General features: G+C 45.8%; 3 protein-coding genes across 6 annotated transcripts in view; 2 read left to right on the top strand and 1 right to left on the bottom strand.

The window, feature by feature from the left end:
• The window catches only part of LOC118363247 (fermitin family homolog 3-like), a 24,962-nt gene extending 19,184 nt beyond the window's left edge, over nt 1–5,778 (top strand). The window contains exons 5-15 of one of the 2 annotated variants that reach the window (XM_052486880.1): nt 483–651; nt 760–862; nt 1,115–1,222; nt 2,744–2,878; nt 3,132–3,178; nt 3,342–3,466; nt 3,674–3,780; nt 3,925–4,137; nt 4,686–4,810; nt 5,026–5,167; nt 5,324–5,778. In XM_052486880.1, coding sequence (XP_052342840.1) covers nt 483–651; nt 760–862; nt 1,115–1,222; nt 2,744–2,878; nt 3,132–3,178; nt 3,342–3,466; nt 3,674–3,780; nt 3,925–4,137; nt 4,686–4,810; nt 5,026–5,167; nt 5,324–5,503 — 1,454 coding nt within the window. In that variant the 3' untranslated portion in view covers nt 5,504–5,778. The remainder of the gene's footprint in view (nt 1–482; nt 652–759; nt 863–1,114; nt 1,223–2,743; nt 2,879–3,131; nt 3,179–3,341; nt 3,467–3,673; nt 3,781–3,924; nt 4,138–4,685; nt 4,811–5,025; nt 5,168–5,323) is intronic. The other variant, XM_052486879.1, reaches the window with a different exon arrangement.
• On the bottom strand, nt 5,736–9,147 carry trpt1 (tRNA phosphotransferase 1). Its single transcript, XM_035743925.2, has 7 exons — nt 8,785–9,147; nt 7,581–7,662; nt 7,254–7,423; nt 6,858–7,035; nt 6,591–6,647; nt 6,374–6,484; nt 5,736–6,264 (listed from the first exon to the last, which is right to left on the bottom strand). Exons 1-7 carry the CDS (start codon nt 8,839–8,841, stop codon nt 6,242–6,244), a joined length of 678 nt encoding a protein of 225 aa, XP_035599818.1. The 5' UTR covers nt 8,842–9,147; the 3' UTR covers nt 5,736–6,241.
• Nucleotides 9,148–9,151: 4 nt separating this feature from the next.
• LOC118363246 (zinc finger and BTB domain-containing protein 3-like) lies at nt 9,152–13,537 on the top strand. Of its 3 annotated transcripts, none has more exons than XM_035743922.2 (2): nt 9,152–9,232; nt 10,526–13,537. In XM_035743922.2, the coding sequence occupies exon 2, from the start codon at nt 10,528–10,530 to the stop codon at nt 12,349–12,351; it is 1,824 nt and encodes a 607-aa protein (XP_035599815.1). In that variant the 5' UTR covers nt 9,152–9,232; nt 10,526–10,527; the 3' UTR covers nt 12,352–13,537. The 3 variants fall into 3 exon arrangements, with proteins under 3 accessions (XP_035599815.1, XP_035599814.1, XP_035599816.1); XM_035743921.2 differs by lacking the exon at nt 9,152–9,232 and adding an exon at nt 9,239–10,016; XM_035743923.2 differs by lacking the exon at nt 9,152–9,232 and adding an exon at nt 10,024–10,397.
• The last annotated feature ends 104 nt before the right edge of the window (nt 13,538–13,641 follow it).

The following is a 13,641-nucleotide window of genomic DNA, read 5'->3' as shown; positions in this document are numbered from 1 at the left end:
CAGTGGTAGTAGTATTACTAGCAGTAGTAACAGCAGAAGTAGTATTAGCAGTAGTAGAAGCAGTAGTAGTTTTAGAAGTAGTAGCGGTAGTAGTAGTAGCAGCAGCAGTAGTAGTGGTAGTAGTAGTAGTAGTGGTAGAAACAGTAGTAGTAGCAGCAGTAGTAGTAGCAGTAGTAGTTTTAGCAGTAGTATCAGCAGCAGTAGTAGTGTTAGAAGTAGCCGTAGTAGCCGTAGTATTGGTAGCAGTAGTATTGGTAGTAGCAGTAGTAGCAGAAGTAGCAGTAGTAGTACTAGCAGCAGTAGCAGTAGTTGTAGCAGTAGTAGTTGCTGTAGTAGTAGTAGTACTAGTATTAGTAGTAGTAGTAAGTGTAGTAGTAGTAATAGTAGCAGCAGTTGTAGTAGCAGTCGTAATAGTAGTAGGGTCTAGATATATTTGTTATTGTAGCCAATATTGACCCTGGCCTGTTTCCCTTCCTACCCAGTGTCCCGCCCATGCTTGTATAATGGAATGCCTGCCCATTTCGCTGACTCCCTTCAGACTGAGAAGGTGTACAAGATGCTGTCAGTCTCCCAGCCTGCTCCTGCCCCAGAGGCCATCGCTAAGCTGTACCGCCCCGCCAGTGTGGTAGACAAGGCCCACATCCACAGCAGGTAGACAAACAGACACAGACATACACACACACATGTTTTCTCTGTCTCTATCTCCACTTCTCTCTGTAGTCGCCTTTCGTTCTAACTAACTTCTCCTATCTCTCTCAGGTGGCTGGACTCTTCTCGTTCACTGATGCAGCAGGGAGTTCAGGAGAATGACAGGCTCTGGCTACGCTTCAAATACTACTGCTTCCATGACCTGGAGCCCAAGGTGCGTGTGTTTCTATGCGTGTGAGTGAGTGATATAGAGAATGAAAAGTGATAGTTGGATTGGAAATAGCCTCTAAAATAGAAGTGTGAACTCTACTCTCGAATCTGACCATCTGGGTTTCACTGCCTCGCTTCTGTCTTCTTGTCTGACCTCTCGTTTCTTTTTCTCACTCTTTCTTCTCTCTCCCTCTTTCTCTGCCTCCTCACTTTTCTCTCTGCCCCTCACCTCTCCCCCTCCCTACCTCCCTCTCAGTATGATGTGGTGCGCCTGACCCAGATGTATGAGCAGGCTCGCTGGGCCATCCTACTGGAGAACATAGACTGTACTGAGGAGGAGATGCTGCTGTTTGGAGCTATACAGGTACACAGGATGGATACTTCCTATACATGTGTCTTCATGCTAATACCTGAACCCCAACCATCCTGAATCCCCAAAAGAGAGCATCAACTGTCAAAATGAGATACTGTCATTGTACAGTAAATCAGATAAACAGGGCCTTTGGAAAGTATTCAGACCCCTTGACTTTTTCCACATTTTGTTACGTTACAGTCTTATTCTAAAATTGATTAAATAAATAAAATCCTCATCATTCAACACACAATATCCCAAAATGACAAAGCAAAACCAGGTTTTTCGAAATTTGTGCGAATTTATTAAATATAAAAACTGAAATTCTCTATTTCCATAACTATTCAGACACTTCTCTATGAGACTCGAAATTGAGCTCAGCTGCATCCAGTTTCCATTAATCATCCTTGAGATGTTTCTACAACTTGATTGGAGTCCACCTGTGGTAAACTCAACTGATTGCAAAGACCAAGCCAAGAGGTTGAAGGAATTGTCTGTAGAGCTTTGAGACAGGATTGTGTCGAGGCACAGACCTGGGGAAGAGCACCAAAAAATGGCTGCAGCATTGAAGATCGCCAAGAACACAATGGCCTCCATCATTCTTAAATGGAATAAGTTTGGAACCACCAAGACTCTACCTAGAGCTGGCTGCCCAGCCAAACAGAGCAATCGGAGGAGAAGGGCCTTCGTCAGGGAGGTGAACAGGAACCCAATGGCCACTCTGACAGAGCTCTAGAGTTCCTCTGTGGAGACGGGAGAACCTTCCAGAAAGACAACCATCTCTGTAGCACTCCACCAATCAGGCCTTTACGGTAGTGTCCAGACTGAAGCAACTCCTCAGTAAAAGGCACATGACAGCCTGCTTGGAGTTTGCCAAAAAAGGCACCTAAGGACTCTCAGACCTTGAGAAACAAGACTCTCTGGTCTGATGAAACCAAGATGGAACTCTTTGGCCTGAATGCCAAGTGTCACGTCTGGAGGAAACCTGGATTAACAAAACAAAATACAGAGAGATCCTTGATGAAAACCTGCTCCAGAGCGCTCAGGACCTCAGACTGGGGCGAAGGTTAACCTTCCAACAAGTCAACAACCTTAAGCACACAGCCAAGACAACGCAGGAGTTGCTTCTGAATGTCCTTGAATGGCCCAGCCAGAGCCCAGACTTGAACCCGATCGAACATCTCTGAAGAGACCTGAAAATAGCTATACAGCAACGCCCCCATCCAACTTGACAGAGCTTGAGAGGATCTGCAGAGAGGAATGGGAGAAACTCACTAAAATGCAGGTGTCCCTGTATTTTATGTGGAAATTTGCAAACATTTCTAAAAACATGTATTTGCTTGGTCATTATGGGGTATTGTGTGTAGCTTGATGAGGAAAAAACAATTAATTACATTTTAGAATAAGGCTGTAATGTACTGTAACATCACCACAATCATGTACTCACATGCAACTGGCCTGTGTTGTCCCATTTCTAATGTGCTGTAAGTATAACTTTGACTACCTCTCTCTTGTCATCTTCAATCCCCCCAGTACCACATCAACAAGCTGTCCCTGTCGGAGCCCCAGACGATGACCTCCAGTCCAGCCATGGATGACCTGGACTCAGCCCTACAGGGTCTGGAGGTCAAGCTGGATGGGGCAGAAAGCAGCCCCCAAGACATGCTAGTCAGAACATTATGACTCTTTATTCCACCTGACAGAAACATGACCCACAACATATTGCATTGTGAAGTCAAAATATATGTGTTTGTGAATATGTATTTCAGTTATGTATTTGACTTTAGATAAATAAAGTAGCCTCAGTAGAATGACATAAGATTTTATCCACACAGGGGAACAAGATGCCAGAATGATTTCCCATGCCTATTTGAAAAGTCAGACATGGAATTATTAGCATGTTACTTTGTCTTCAACACAGGAGAACCTGACTGCCCCAGAGCTGAATGATTATTTGAAGATATTCCGGTAAGAGCCGACATTTATGTGAAAACAATTCTGATTCCTCAATTACGTACTCTATATTTACAATGGAACACACCAAATTACACACACAAACACGCACAATCAGCATACCCACACCCACAGCTTCTGAAGCATAATAACAGTAATAAGTGTACTTCTGTATCAGGCCCAAGAGGTTGACTCTGAAGGGATACAAGCAGTACTGGTTCAAGTTTAAGGATGCCTCCATCTCCTACTATAAGAGCAAAGAGGAGAGCCTGGGAGAACCCATTCAACAGATCAACCTGAAAGGTATGAAGCAGACACTGAGGGAGAATCTCAATTGCATTTCCTTGATTTCTTGCATCCTCTCTCCTGGCCTCGTTCTCAAAACCCATTGGATGAGAAGGTCGGAGAAGGAATCAAGGAAATGCAATTGAGATTCTCCCTTAAATCCAATGTATTTTTTCTCTTTCACCTGCTTATACAAACAGTAAAATTACCTTTCATATTTTTCAGGCTGTGAGGCTGCTCCTGATGTGAACGTCGCTGGACAGAAGTTCTGCATCAAACTTCTGATTCCAGCTCCAGAGGGCATGAACGAGGTCTACCTGCGCTGTGAAAATGTGGGTTACACACACATACACTGCCAGATACATGAGTAGTACATTTCTTACAATCTAAGATCCACGATAAGGTCTAAGATCTTGCCCATGATTGAAGTATACGTCGCTCTGTTTATCTTTCGCTCGCTCGCTTTCTCTCTCCAGGAGGAGCAGTATTCCAGGTGGATGGCAGCCTGTCGTCTGGCCTCTAAAGGGAAGAGTCTGGCAGACAGGTTGTTCCAGAGCGAGGTCCAGAGCATCCTCTCCTTCCTGGCCATGCAGCAGACCAACCCCAACACACACACCGATGACAGCATGAGCATCAACACACACAGCCTGGTCTCTCCACGCTACAGCAAGAAGTACAAGGTCAAACAGGTAACAAGTAGTGATGAACATCTTCATCATGTGTGTACCAATAATAAACCCAGATGAACTACATCATGATACACAGTTAACTGACTAAATAAAGGAAACATAAAGTGTCTTAATGGGGCGTTTGGCCAGAACAGCTCCAATGCACCTTGGCATAGATTCTACAAGTGTCTGGAGATCTATTGGAGGGATGTGACACCATTCTTCCATAAGAAATCCCATTAGTATGTGTTTTGTTGATGATGGAAAATATTGTCTCAGGCGCCCCTCCAGATTCTCCCATAAGTGTTTAATTGGGTGAAGATCTTGTGACTGAAACGGCCATGGCATATGGCTTACATAGTTTTATTGGTGTTTACCTTGCCAAGAAAATACAACCCACACCATGAGAGCCGCCAGAACCTTAATTTACAAGTGTTTCCTTTATTTTGGCAGGTACCTGTATATCAAAAACACAGTACAACTCAGTTGAGTCACTTGAAAGACCATTATACCTCCCTCTAACCCCACATAATATAACCTTGACCCTCTCCCTCTCTGGCCATGCCCAGTTGACCCCTCGTATCCTGGAGGCATATCAGAACGTGGCTCAGCTCTCCCTGACCGACGCCCTCCTCCGCTTCCTCCAGATCTGGCAGGCCCTGCCAGACTTTGGAATTTCCTTCGTGGTGGTGAGGTAAGGAGGATCTGGCAAACCAGTGTATTACATGTTTCACAGCGAGGCTAGTCTCGGTACCTAGAACCAAATATTGCGTGCACTAGCTAGGCAGATGCCTCAATTTACATTTATGTAAAGTCTATCACCAAAGATTAGTGAGAGGCTAAGGGCTGGTCTAATGATAAATTGTTGTGGTGAAGTTGCGTCTAGTGGCTGGTCTCTGACCCGTTTAGGTTCAAGGGCAGCAGGAAGGATGAGGTGCTGGGCATCGCCCCCAACCGTCTGATCCGTATCGACTTGGGGGTGGGAGACGTGGTCAAGACCTGGCGCTACAACAACATGAGGCAGTGGAACGTCAACTGGGACATACGACAGGTGACCTGACTCGTCAATCAAACAATCAATCAAAATGTTTCTTTAGTAATCTACATCGCCAAATACACACTGAACACGGTCTCTGTTACCCTTTTTTATGGCCATTTAGCGTTTTCTCATATTTTCTGGGTGTGTGCGTGTGTTACGAACTCTCAGGTGGCGATAGAGTTTGATGGGAACGTGAACATGGCGTTCAGTTGTGTGACGGCTGACTGTAAGATCGTCCATGAGTTCATTGGAGGCTACATCTTCATGTCAACACGCAGCCGCGAGCAGAGTGACACGCTCAACGAAGAGCTCTTCCACAAGCTGACAGGGGGCCACGAAGCTCTGTGACACCCTCAACCCACACCCCTCCCAGTAATATACAGCAGCTATAGCCCAAGGAGCAATCTATACATCAGATACACCAGTGGACAGTTTGAGTGTTTAAGGGTGCGCCTGCAGCAGCCTTGAAGAGAAATGACAACCAGTCCACCCTGGGAAGACATGCAGTTGCTTGTTCAATAAATCAAGGAAGAGTTGACCCATGAATATAGACTAATAGGTAATGATTAACAATGTAAAGAATTGTCAATTCTGAAATCCAGAATTAAATATGTTTATTGACATATATAAAACAGTGACAGGTGTTTTAATTTCCAGATGAGGCATTTGGCTTGATGGTTGTGTCCTTAAGAGTATGGTGGCAGAGTTTCCTGAAATGTGACTAACGGCACATGAAGCCGCAGGCAGTGTGTGTGTCTCTGTGGAGCAGTTGAGACTGTCCGTTGGCAAACCCACAGCTTGTGCCTGCTGGTTCCCATCTGATAGCATCCTCTGTATCTTTGTCATGTGACAATATTATCAGGAATACCAGTCAGTCTCTGTGCCTGTACTGTGTCCTGTATGGTATTAGAGCTGTTGTTGAGTTGTTGTTGAGGGTGTTTTCAGTCTCAGTCTTATTCACCCAGAGTCTTCAGGGTTCTGGTCCCGAACAGTATTGGTTACCATGGAAACAACTGGAAATCAACAGCCGTCTGGTGACAAATTCAGCCAAGTCTTTACCTCCAAAGCACAGATAACCCTCTTCACCTACTCCAGTGGCAGAATACTCTCTGAAACAGAAGATTACTATAATTTGTCAATATTCACATCCCTCTCTATCCATCCCTCCCATCTAACATCATTCTCTTCATGAGTGTGTGTCGTGTGTGAGGTACTCACGTGTGGGTCTTAGTTTTAGGGCACGGCTGAAGTATCGGGGAAGTAGTTTCCCCTCAGTGTCCCCAGGTGTCAGCAATACACCGTTCTCCGACCAGAAGAACTGGATACCCTCTGCAGAAGAAACAAAAACACACAAAGGAAAATACTCCTGCATTTAGACATGAGAGCACTACAATGGAAGCACTCTGCTACTGTAAATTACCTCGGTTGAGCTTACCAGACAATGCTTTGGGGACATCAATGAATATGGCCAAGTCACAGTCTCTCCTCATGCCTGGAGCAAAAAGATACAGACATCAAAACAAAGCCCATCTATGACAGGCTCTATGAGAAGTTACCCAGACCCAGATTAAGCCAATTCAGGGACTAAAAGCACTTTAGGAAATCCTTTATTGAACATGCTTTTAAATCCAGGAGTAGGCTATGATCCAGGAGTATTTCAGGCAAAATACTTTCGCAGTGCTTTCTCCCCCATCTCCCTTACCGCTGATGACCCCGTCCTCCCCCGGTAGGCCCAGGGCCAGGTGTATGTGTGTTCTGTTCATGCGGCTGAGGCCCTCGGAGCGGATGGAGGGCCAGAGGCGGAGATATGAGCCATGGATTCCCTCCCTGGGACAATCAGGAGAACCAGGCTGTACAGCCTTCAGGTCCAGATCACACACCTGCCCAGACAGACAGACACACAGCAGACCCTTACTACTGACACTAGACCTGGCACTGTTTAGCCATTGTTTATGACCCCGTCATGCTCCACCTAGGGATGCGTCAGAAATGGCACCCTATTCTCTATAGTGCACAGGTCTTGACCCTAAGTGGGCTGAGCTCTGGCCAAAATAAGTGAACTATATTGGAAATAGGGTGCCCTAGATATTTTTCCTACCTGCACAGAGTGTCCCTGATTGGCTCGGATCTGCAGCCGTCCGTCCTTAGGGTGAGGGCGGAGCTTGAATCGCTGCTTGTCATTGGTGGCCACAACTCTCTCCACATCCTCCAATGAGAAGGCGTGGAACTGTGCATGAGCCAGTAGGTCCTCCACAAATAGGAAGCCATCTAGGGACAATGAGGGACAGCATCATTATTCAGACCTAAATGAGGAGTACAGATTGTAGATTACACGTCATGTTATTTATGCAGCAATATGAAATGCTGGTACAGTGGTAACTATTATAAGATAGACAAAATGCAGCCAAATAAATTGCTTTCATACCAGGATTCATGTGAAGTCCCATTTGATTGGCTCCATGGCGCAGGGCAAAGGACAAAGACTTGGAGAGGTGGACATCCTTGTCCTGAAAGGCAACACATGCACGCAGGTTGTGACCCACGTAAACAAAATACTACAGTATAGTATGGTAAATACTATAGTATTCACTGTAGTGTTTTTGCAGACTTTAGTCCAACAATACTGTAGTGTATACTGTAGCAATTACTGTATGAATACTCCAGTAAAATAAAACTTTAGTATATACTATAGTGATGACTGTAGTATTTACGCGTACATTACTGTAGTAAAGGGGTGTCGAACTCATTCAAATCAAATATATCCATCGTTTTTGAAATTTTCGATGTGCCTTAGCGAGCTGGACAGTCAAGAAACTGTGTCAATATATGTCCATTGACTGTGCACAGTGATTATTAGCGAGCTGGACAGTCAAGAAACTGGACAGTCAAGAAACTGTATCAATCAATATAAGTTCAAATCAAATCACATTTTATTGGTCACATACACATGGTTAGCAGATGGTAATGCGAGTGTAGCGAAATGCTTGTGCTTCTAGTTCCGAGAATGCAGTAATAACCAACGAGTAATCTAACCTAACAATTCACAACAACTACCTTATACACACAAGTGTAAAGGGATAAAGAATATGTACATAAAGATATATGAATGAGTGATGGTACAGAACGGCATAGGCAAGATGCAGTAGATGCTATCGAGTACAGTATATACATATGAGATGAGTAATGTAGGTTATGTAAACATATAAAAGTGGCCTTGTTTAAAGAACAAAATACTGCATAGTTTCCTAGGAACGCGAAGTGAGGCGGCCGGAAATCAAGTTCATTGTAATTTTTACACAGTTTTGGCCCGTATGTTTGACACCCCTGCTATAGTAGACCTATTTACTATAGTGTTGTTGTTTTATTATATTTGACATAGAAGTGGAAGTTTTCTCCTTCAGGGAACCTACTGGAGAAAAACTAAAACAGCTAATTTTCCATAACCTGTAGTTAGGCCAGGGGTCTGACTCAGAGCTTCTGCTCTTTCTATAACCTGTAGGGAAAACAATATATCCAGATGCTTTCCAGTACCCTGCTACTAGCTATAATATAATTGGAGAAGGAATAATGCAATATATAGAAATAGGGTACAGCCCAAACGGGACTAATATCTGTCTCTCTCCTCTTACCTCTACACGATTACCTCGCCTCCCCCTTCCTCCACGTCCTCTTCCTCCACGGTCCATTTACAGTTATTTCTGTCGGTTTAACGTGGAATGGATCTCTCTCAACTCTCATTACAGTAGGCTACACAGCAAGGCAAGCTACCACAATGATTCAAACGGTATGGTGCCCGACATGCCTACTAAACATGCCAATTGCCATGCGTACTAAAGATATGTTCGCACATTCAAAGCGCAATGTTGAATGTTCGCAAGTAAGCACAATCAACAACTGTGGTCGTACAACTCACTGGCAAAATACACATTTACATATATGGTAAAAACAGAACGAAATGTAAACAAGCAGGCACATTCCACTTCCACTTTGTTCAGACTCCAACCAGTAGGTGGCAGTAAGTTACGTTCTCTTTGTTTTGTGTCAATAAAGCCAGGATAGAGGCTACGTCTTTAGCAGGTAAGAATATATTGTAGCAGCTGGCCAATGATTGAGTGAAATATAACAATCATGTTTATAACTACATTTTAGTACATGTCCCTATAAAGCCTTTATGAAGTGATATGAAACATGTTTATTTAGAGATGTACTGGCTAATATTTTCATAATTCAGTGTCAGCAAGCTAACAGTTAGCTGGCTAACATTGGGCCAGCTAGCATCAAAACAGCTGTAAACATTCAAATACTTGAATCACTCATGTTTATCGCGCACTTACTCGCTACTAAGAACCTGTAATGTTTTCTAGTTATGAACAACAGTGCTTGGTGTGTAGCTATCGAACATGACTGATCGTTATGTCTTGCATGCAGCGCTTGTTGGGAAGAGAAGCATGAGGGGTTTCTTGCCTTCACCAAGCATACAACCAATGCCTGACGACTAAAGTCGGAAGCGAAAGACTTTTTTAGAATCCAAGAGTTTAATACTTATACACTCGTCTCTAACATATAACGTTAGGCTCAACGTTCTGTATATGGTTGGTATTTCCGGTTTTTATTTTGAATAGTGATTATGGCTGAGCCGAACCACACAGCTGATTGCAAGGACACGTGCTTTGGTCGACTATGTTCGGTTACATTCTGCTATTGTTGACATATTGTGCATCACATCCCATACGTGAAGAGATTGAAAATACAATTGACAACCTACCGGTGTCGCAAAATTGGGTAAACAACCCTTTCTTGTGGATACCCTGCCTCCACCTCTTACCGACAAAAAGGACCAACAGCATGTACAACCGGTAGAGTAAGTGTAAATTTCATTTTATTGGCCTGTAGAGACTACTGCATCTTTTCTAGGGCGACTTCAGTCAGACTGATAATCCATAGAGTAACCATGGCAAGTCTGATGTTTAGACAAGGGTGGCGAGTCCAATCAGAGTTCTCTGAAGTATATTGATTTAAGAAATAAATAAATGTTTACCTTTATTTAACTAGGCAAGTCAGTGAAGAACACATTTTTATTTTCAATGATGGCCTAGGAACAGTGGGTTAACTGCCTGTTCAGGGGCAGAACAACAGATTTGTACCTTGTCAGCTCGGGGATTTGAACTTCCGGTTACTAGTCCAAAGCTCTAACCACTAGGCTACCCTGCCGCCCCATGTGAGGGAGCACACTAACACTTCAGTAGGTGCTTCACTGGTTCATTGTTTCTTACATGTCATCCTATCCATCAGACTCCCTTGTAACTCATTCTCCTCTCTCTCTTCCTTCTCTCCTTCCTATGTCCCCCTCCCCTTTCTCTCTCTCCACAGACATGGAGTTCCCCCAACACTCCCTGCAGCTTCTGTCAGGTCTGCGTTCTCAGCGTCAGCGTAGGTTCCTGTGCGACTGCACCGTCCTCGTGGGTTCCTCCCGTTTCCTGGCCCACCGGGCTGTCCTGGCCTCCTGCTCTCCATTCTTCCACATGTTCTACTCCGATCCCCCTGGGTCCGCTGGTGCTGGCGGGGCCAGCTCAGTCACGCTGGACGGGGATATCGTGACAGCAGCGGCGTTCGGTCTGTTGTTAGACTTCATGTACGAAGGCGTGCTTAGGTTGGAGGCCCCTCCCCCAGCAGAGGACGTGCTGGCGGCTGCGAGCTTCCTCCACATGAACGAGGTGGTCCGGGTGTGTAAGAGACGGTTACAGCACCGACCACCACCGGCTGAGGCAGACAGCACGCGCCCGGAGGAGAGTGGAGTGGCAGCAGTGGGCGGTAGTGGACCCGGGGTTGGCATGGCAATAGGAGCTGCCAAAGCGGTGGCTGTGGCAATGTCAGTGTCTCGGTCTGCATCAATGGCGTTGCAGAGAAGCCGGTTGGGCTCTTCTACAAGGTCAGAGAGGAGAGTGGAGGTTCCGGCACACGCTCCTCTGAGTCCGGATATGGCCGACACCACCCAGCCTGGCATGGACCACGCTCTTACTCATGTGGGTGAGCTGGTTACCCTCTCCTCCGGTCCCTCTCTCCGACTGGGGGGTCTGAGTCAGGGAGAGGTTCAGGGAGGCTCGGCCCTCTGCAGCCCCTGCAGCTCCACAGAGTCATACAGTCACAGTAGCCACCAGCGCCAGCCCTCTTCATCAGCGGCATCACCAGTGGTACCTGTGACCCAGACTGATGGCTCCAGCTCCGTGGTGGGGATACTGACCCAGTCTGACCACAGCAGCTCCTCCAGTCCAGAACATGACAGCCATAACCCTGTCTCTGACAACAAGAGCATAGTCATCACACCAGGCATGCAATGCCAGCAGCATGGTCTCAGTATCAACACACACCCTCAGATTAGAATACAGCATTCACTGTCACTACACCTCAACTCACCTCCCAACCTGAACCTTGTAACCCATCAGGGCCAAACCTCGACCCTGTCCAGGCCTGAAGGGCTGCAGCATGGGGGGTCAGAGAGGGAGAGCAGGGAGGTGAGTGAACACTCTAACATGGGGACTGTGGGAGTGGAGGAGCCCCTATCAGGGAGAGGAGAAGTGGAGCAGGAGGATGGGGTGAAGGTAAAGGTGGAAGCCATAGTGATCTCAGATGAGGAGTTTGAGGAGATGGAAGGAGTGGTGATGAGGAGAGGAATAGAGGGGAGAGAACGAGGGATGATGATGGAGGTAGAGGACAGGAATGACTTTGATGATGATAACCACAGAGATGAACTGAATAACCCCCACTTCCTCCCTTTTCACCCCCACCATGCCTTACTCCAGATGACCCACTCCCACCCCTCTGAGCCTCTCTCCTTCCCCCTCTCCCCCTCTGGACCCGGCACCACCTCCTCTGACGCTCCCCCTTTTCCCTCCTCCCTCTTCCCCTCTGTGGGCCAACATTCTGACCAGCCCGTCTACTTCCAGGATTCCATGGGGAACTACGTTGAGGACGTCCCCACGTGCAGCGTCTGCGGGAAGACGTTCTCGTGCGCGTACACCCTGAGGCGACACGCAATTGTGCACACGCGCGAGCGCCCCTATGAGTGCCGCTACTGTTACCGTAGCTACACGCAGTCAGGTGACCTGTACCGCCACATTAGGAAGGCTCATGACACCAGCCTGCCAGCCAAACGCAGTAAGGGAGACACTGAGGAGGGCCAGCCTCCACACAGCTAGCTGTATACTTCTCCATACTAAAGAGAATGAAACATTATTTATGCCTTCCCCCTTCCAACACCAGACATCCTGGTCTTGCATGTCCAATCTGGGATACATTCAAAATGACTTTCCAAATGGTCTGAAAAATGCCAGAGGCCCAGATCTAGTGCGCAGGCTGAGGGAGGATTTAGAGCGTGTCGCCCAGATGTTGCCCTCCACCAGGATGGTCTTTTCAGACCTAGTGGTGAGACAGGTGGTGCAAGCCAGACATGCACATGCCCGGGAATGAGCAGACCTGGCACTTGGTCAACTAGCTGGGTCTACATTCCTGAGGGACAGGGGCCAGTGGTGTTTTAGCTATTTTAAATGGGACTTTCAAGACTTTTGTCTTTTACACATGTATCTGTACCAGATGTCTTACTATGACCTCAGTGCCAAAATAATTTGTGTACTGTACTACAGGTAACTGCCAAAATATAGAAACATGAGTAAATGAGAGACAAAGCATATTAAAAGCAGGTGCTTCCACACAGGTGTAGTTCCTGAGTTAATTAAGCAATAACATCCCATCATGCTTATGGTCATGTATAAAAATGCTGGGCAGGCCATTATTTTGGCTACCATGGCCATGCCCCCATCCACAGGCGTGAGTGGTCACTGAATGGTTTGATGAGATGTAAACCATATGCCATGGCCGTCTCAGTCACCACATATCAACCCAATTCAACACTTCTGGGAGATTCTGGAGTGGTGCCTGAGACGGCGTTTTCCACCACCATCAACAAAACACCAAATGATGGAATTTCTTGTGGAAGAATGGTGTCGCATTCCTCCAATAGAGTTCCAGACACTTGTAGAATCTATGACGAGGTGCATTGAAGATATTCTGGCTCGTGGAGGTCCAACGCCCTATTAAGATGCTTTATGTTGGTGTTTCCTTTATTTTGGCAGTTACCTGTATGTTATAATATATTCTAGATAGAAATCGGCAGTTGTCAAGGGTACAGTTTTTGTCAACACTAATAGCATAATTGTCTGATACTTCTATATAGAAATCTCCATTGTTGCCAACTTTCACAATTGGATGAGTATCATTACTACTTCATTGCTGTGAATAGAACATGGACAGTTCTTCAGTCCAACATATTTAGATATTTCCTCCCATTGGAGTACTGTTCAATAAATGACTTCAACACAATTACAATGGCCTATAATATGAGTAGAATTGTTGACAGGAATATATAACAAAAAGAACATGGTACAATAGCTACAGAGGTCACAAGAAGCAGCAAGCACAATTCACCCCAT

Source organism: Oncorhynchus keta, chromosome 30 (genome assembly GCF_023373465.1).
Source record: "Oncorhynchus keta strain PuntledgeMale-10-30-2019 chromosome 30, Oket_V2, whole genome shotgun sequence".
NCBI classification, from domain to species: Eukaryota; Metazoa; Chordata; class Actinopteri; order Salmoniformes; family Salmonidae; genus Oncorhynchus; species Oncorhynchus keta.
The sequence above is the reverse complement of the archived record's forward strand: the minus strand, read 5'-3'. Positions and strand labels throughout refer to the sequence as shown.

Excerpts from the sequence above, each read along its gene's own strand:
- LOC118363246 (XM_035743922.2), top strand. The coding sequence starts at position 10,528 with ATGGAGTTCCCCCAACACTCCCTGCAGCTTCTGTCAGGTCTGCGTTCT.
- trpt1 (XM_035743925.2), bottom strand. The coding sequence starts at position 8,841 with ATGGACCGTGGAGGAAGAGGACGTGGAGGAAGGGGGAGGCGAGGTAAT. Across the intron at positions 7,663-8,784 it reads GGCGAGGTAATCGTGTAGAG|GACAAGGATGTCCACCTCTC; the intron begins GTAAGAGGAGAG and ends GTTGCCTTTCAG. Across the intron at positions 7,424-7,580 it reads GGGACTTCACATGAATCCTG|ATGGCTTCCTATTTGTGGAG; the intron begins GTATGAAAGCAA and ends CATTGTCCCTAG.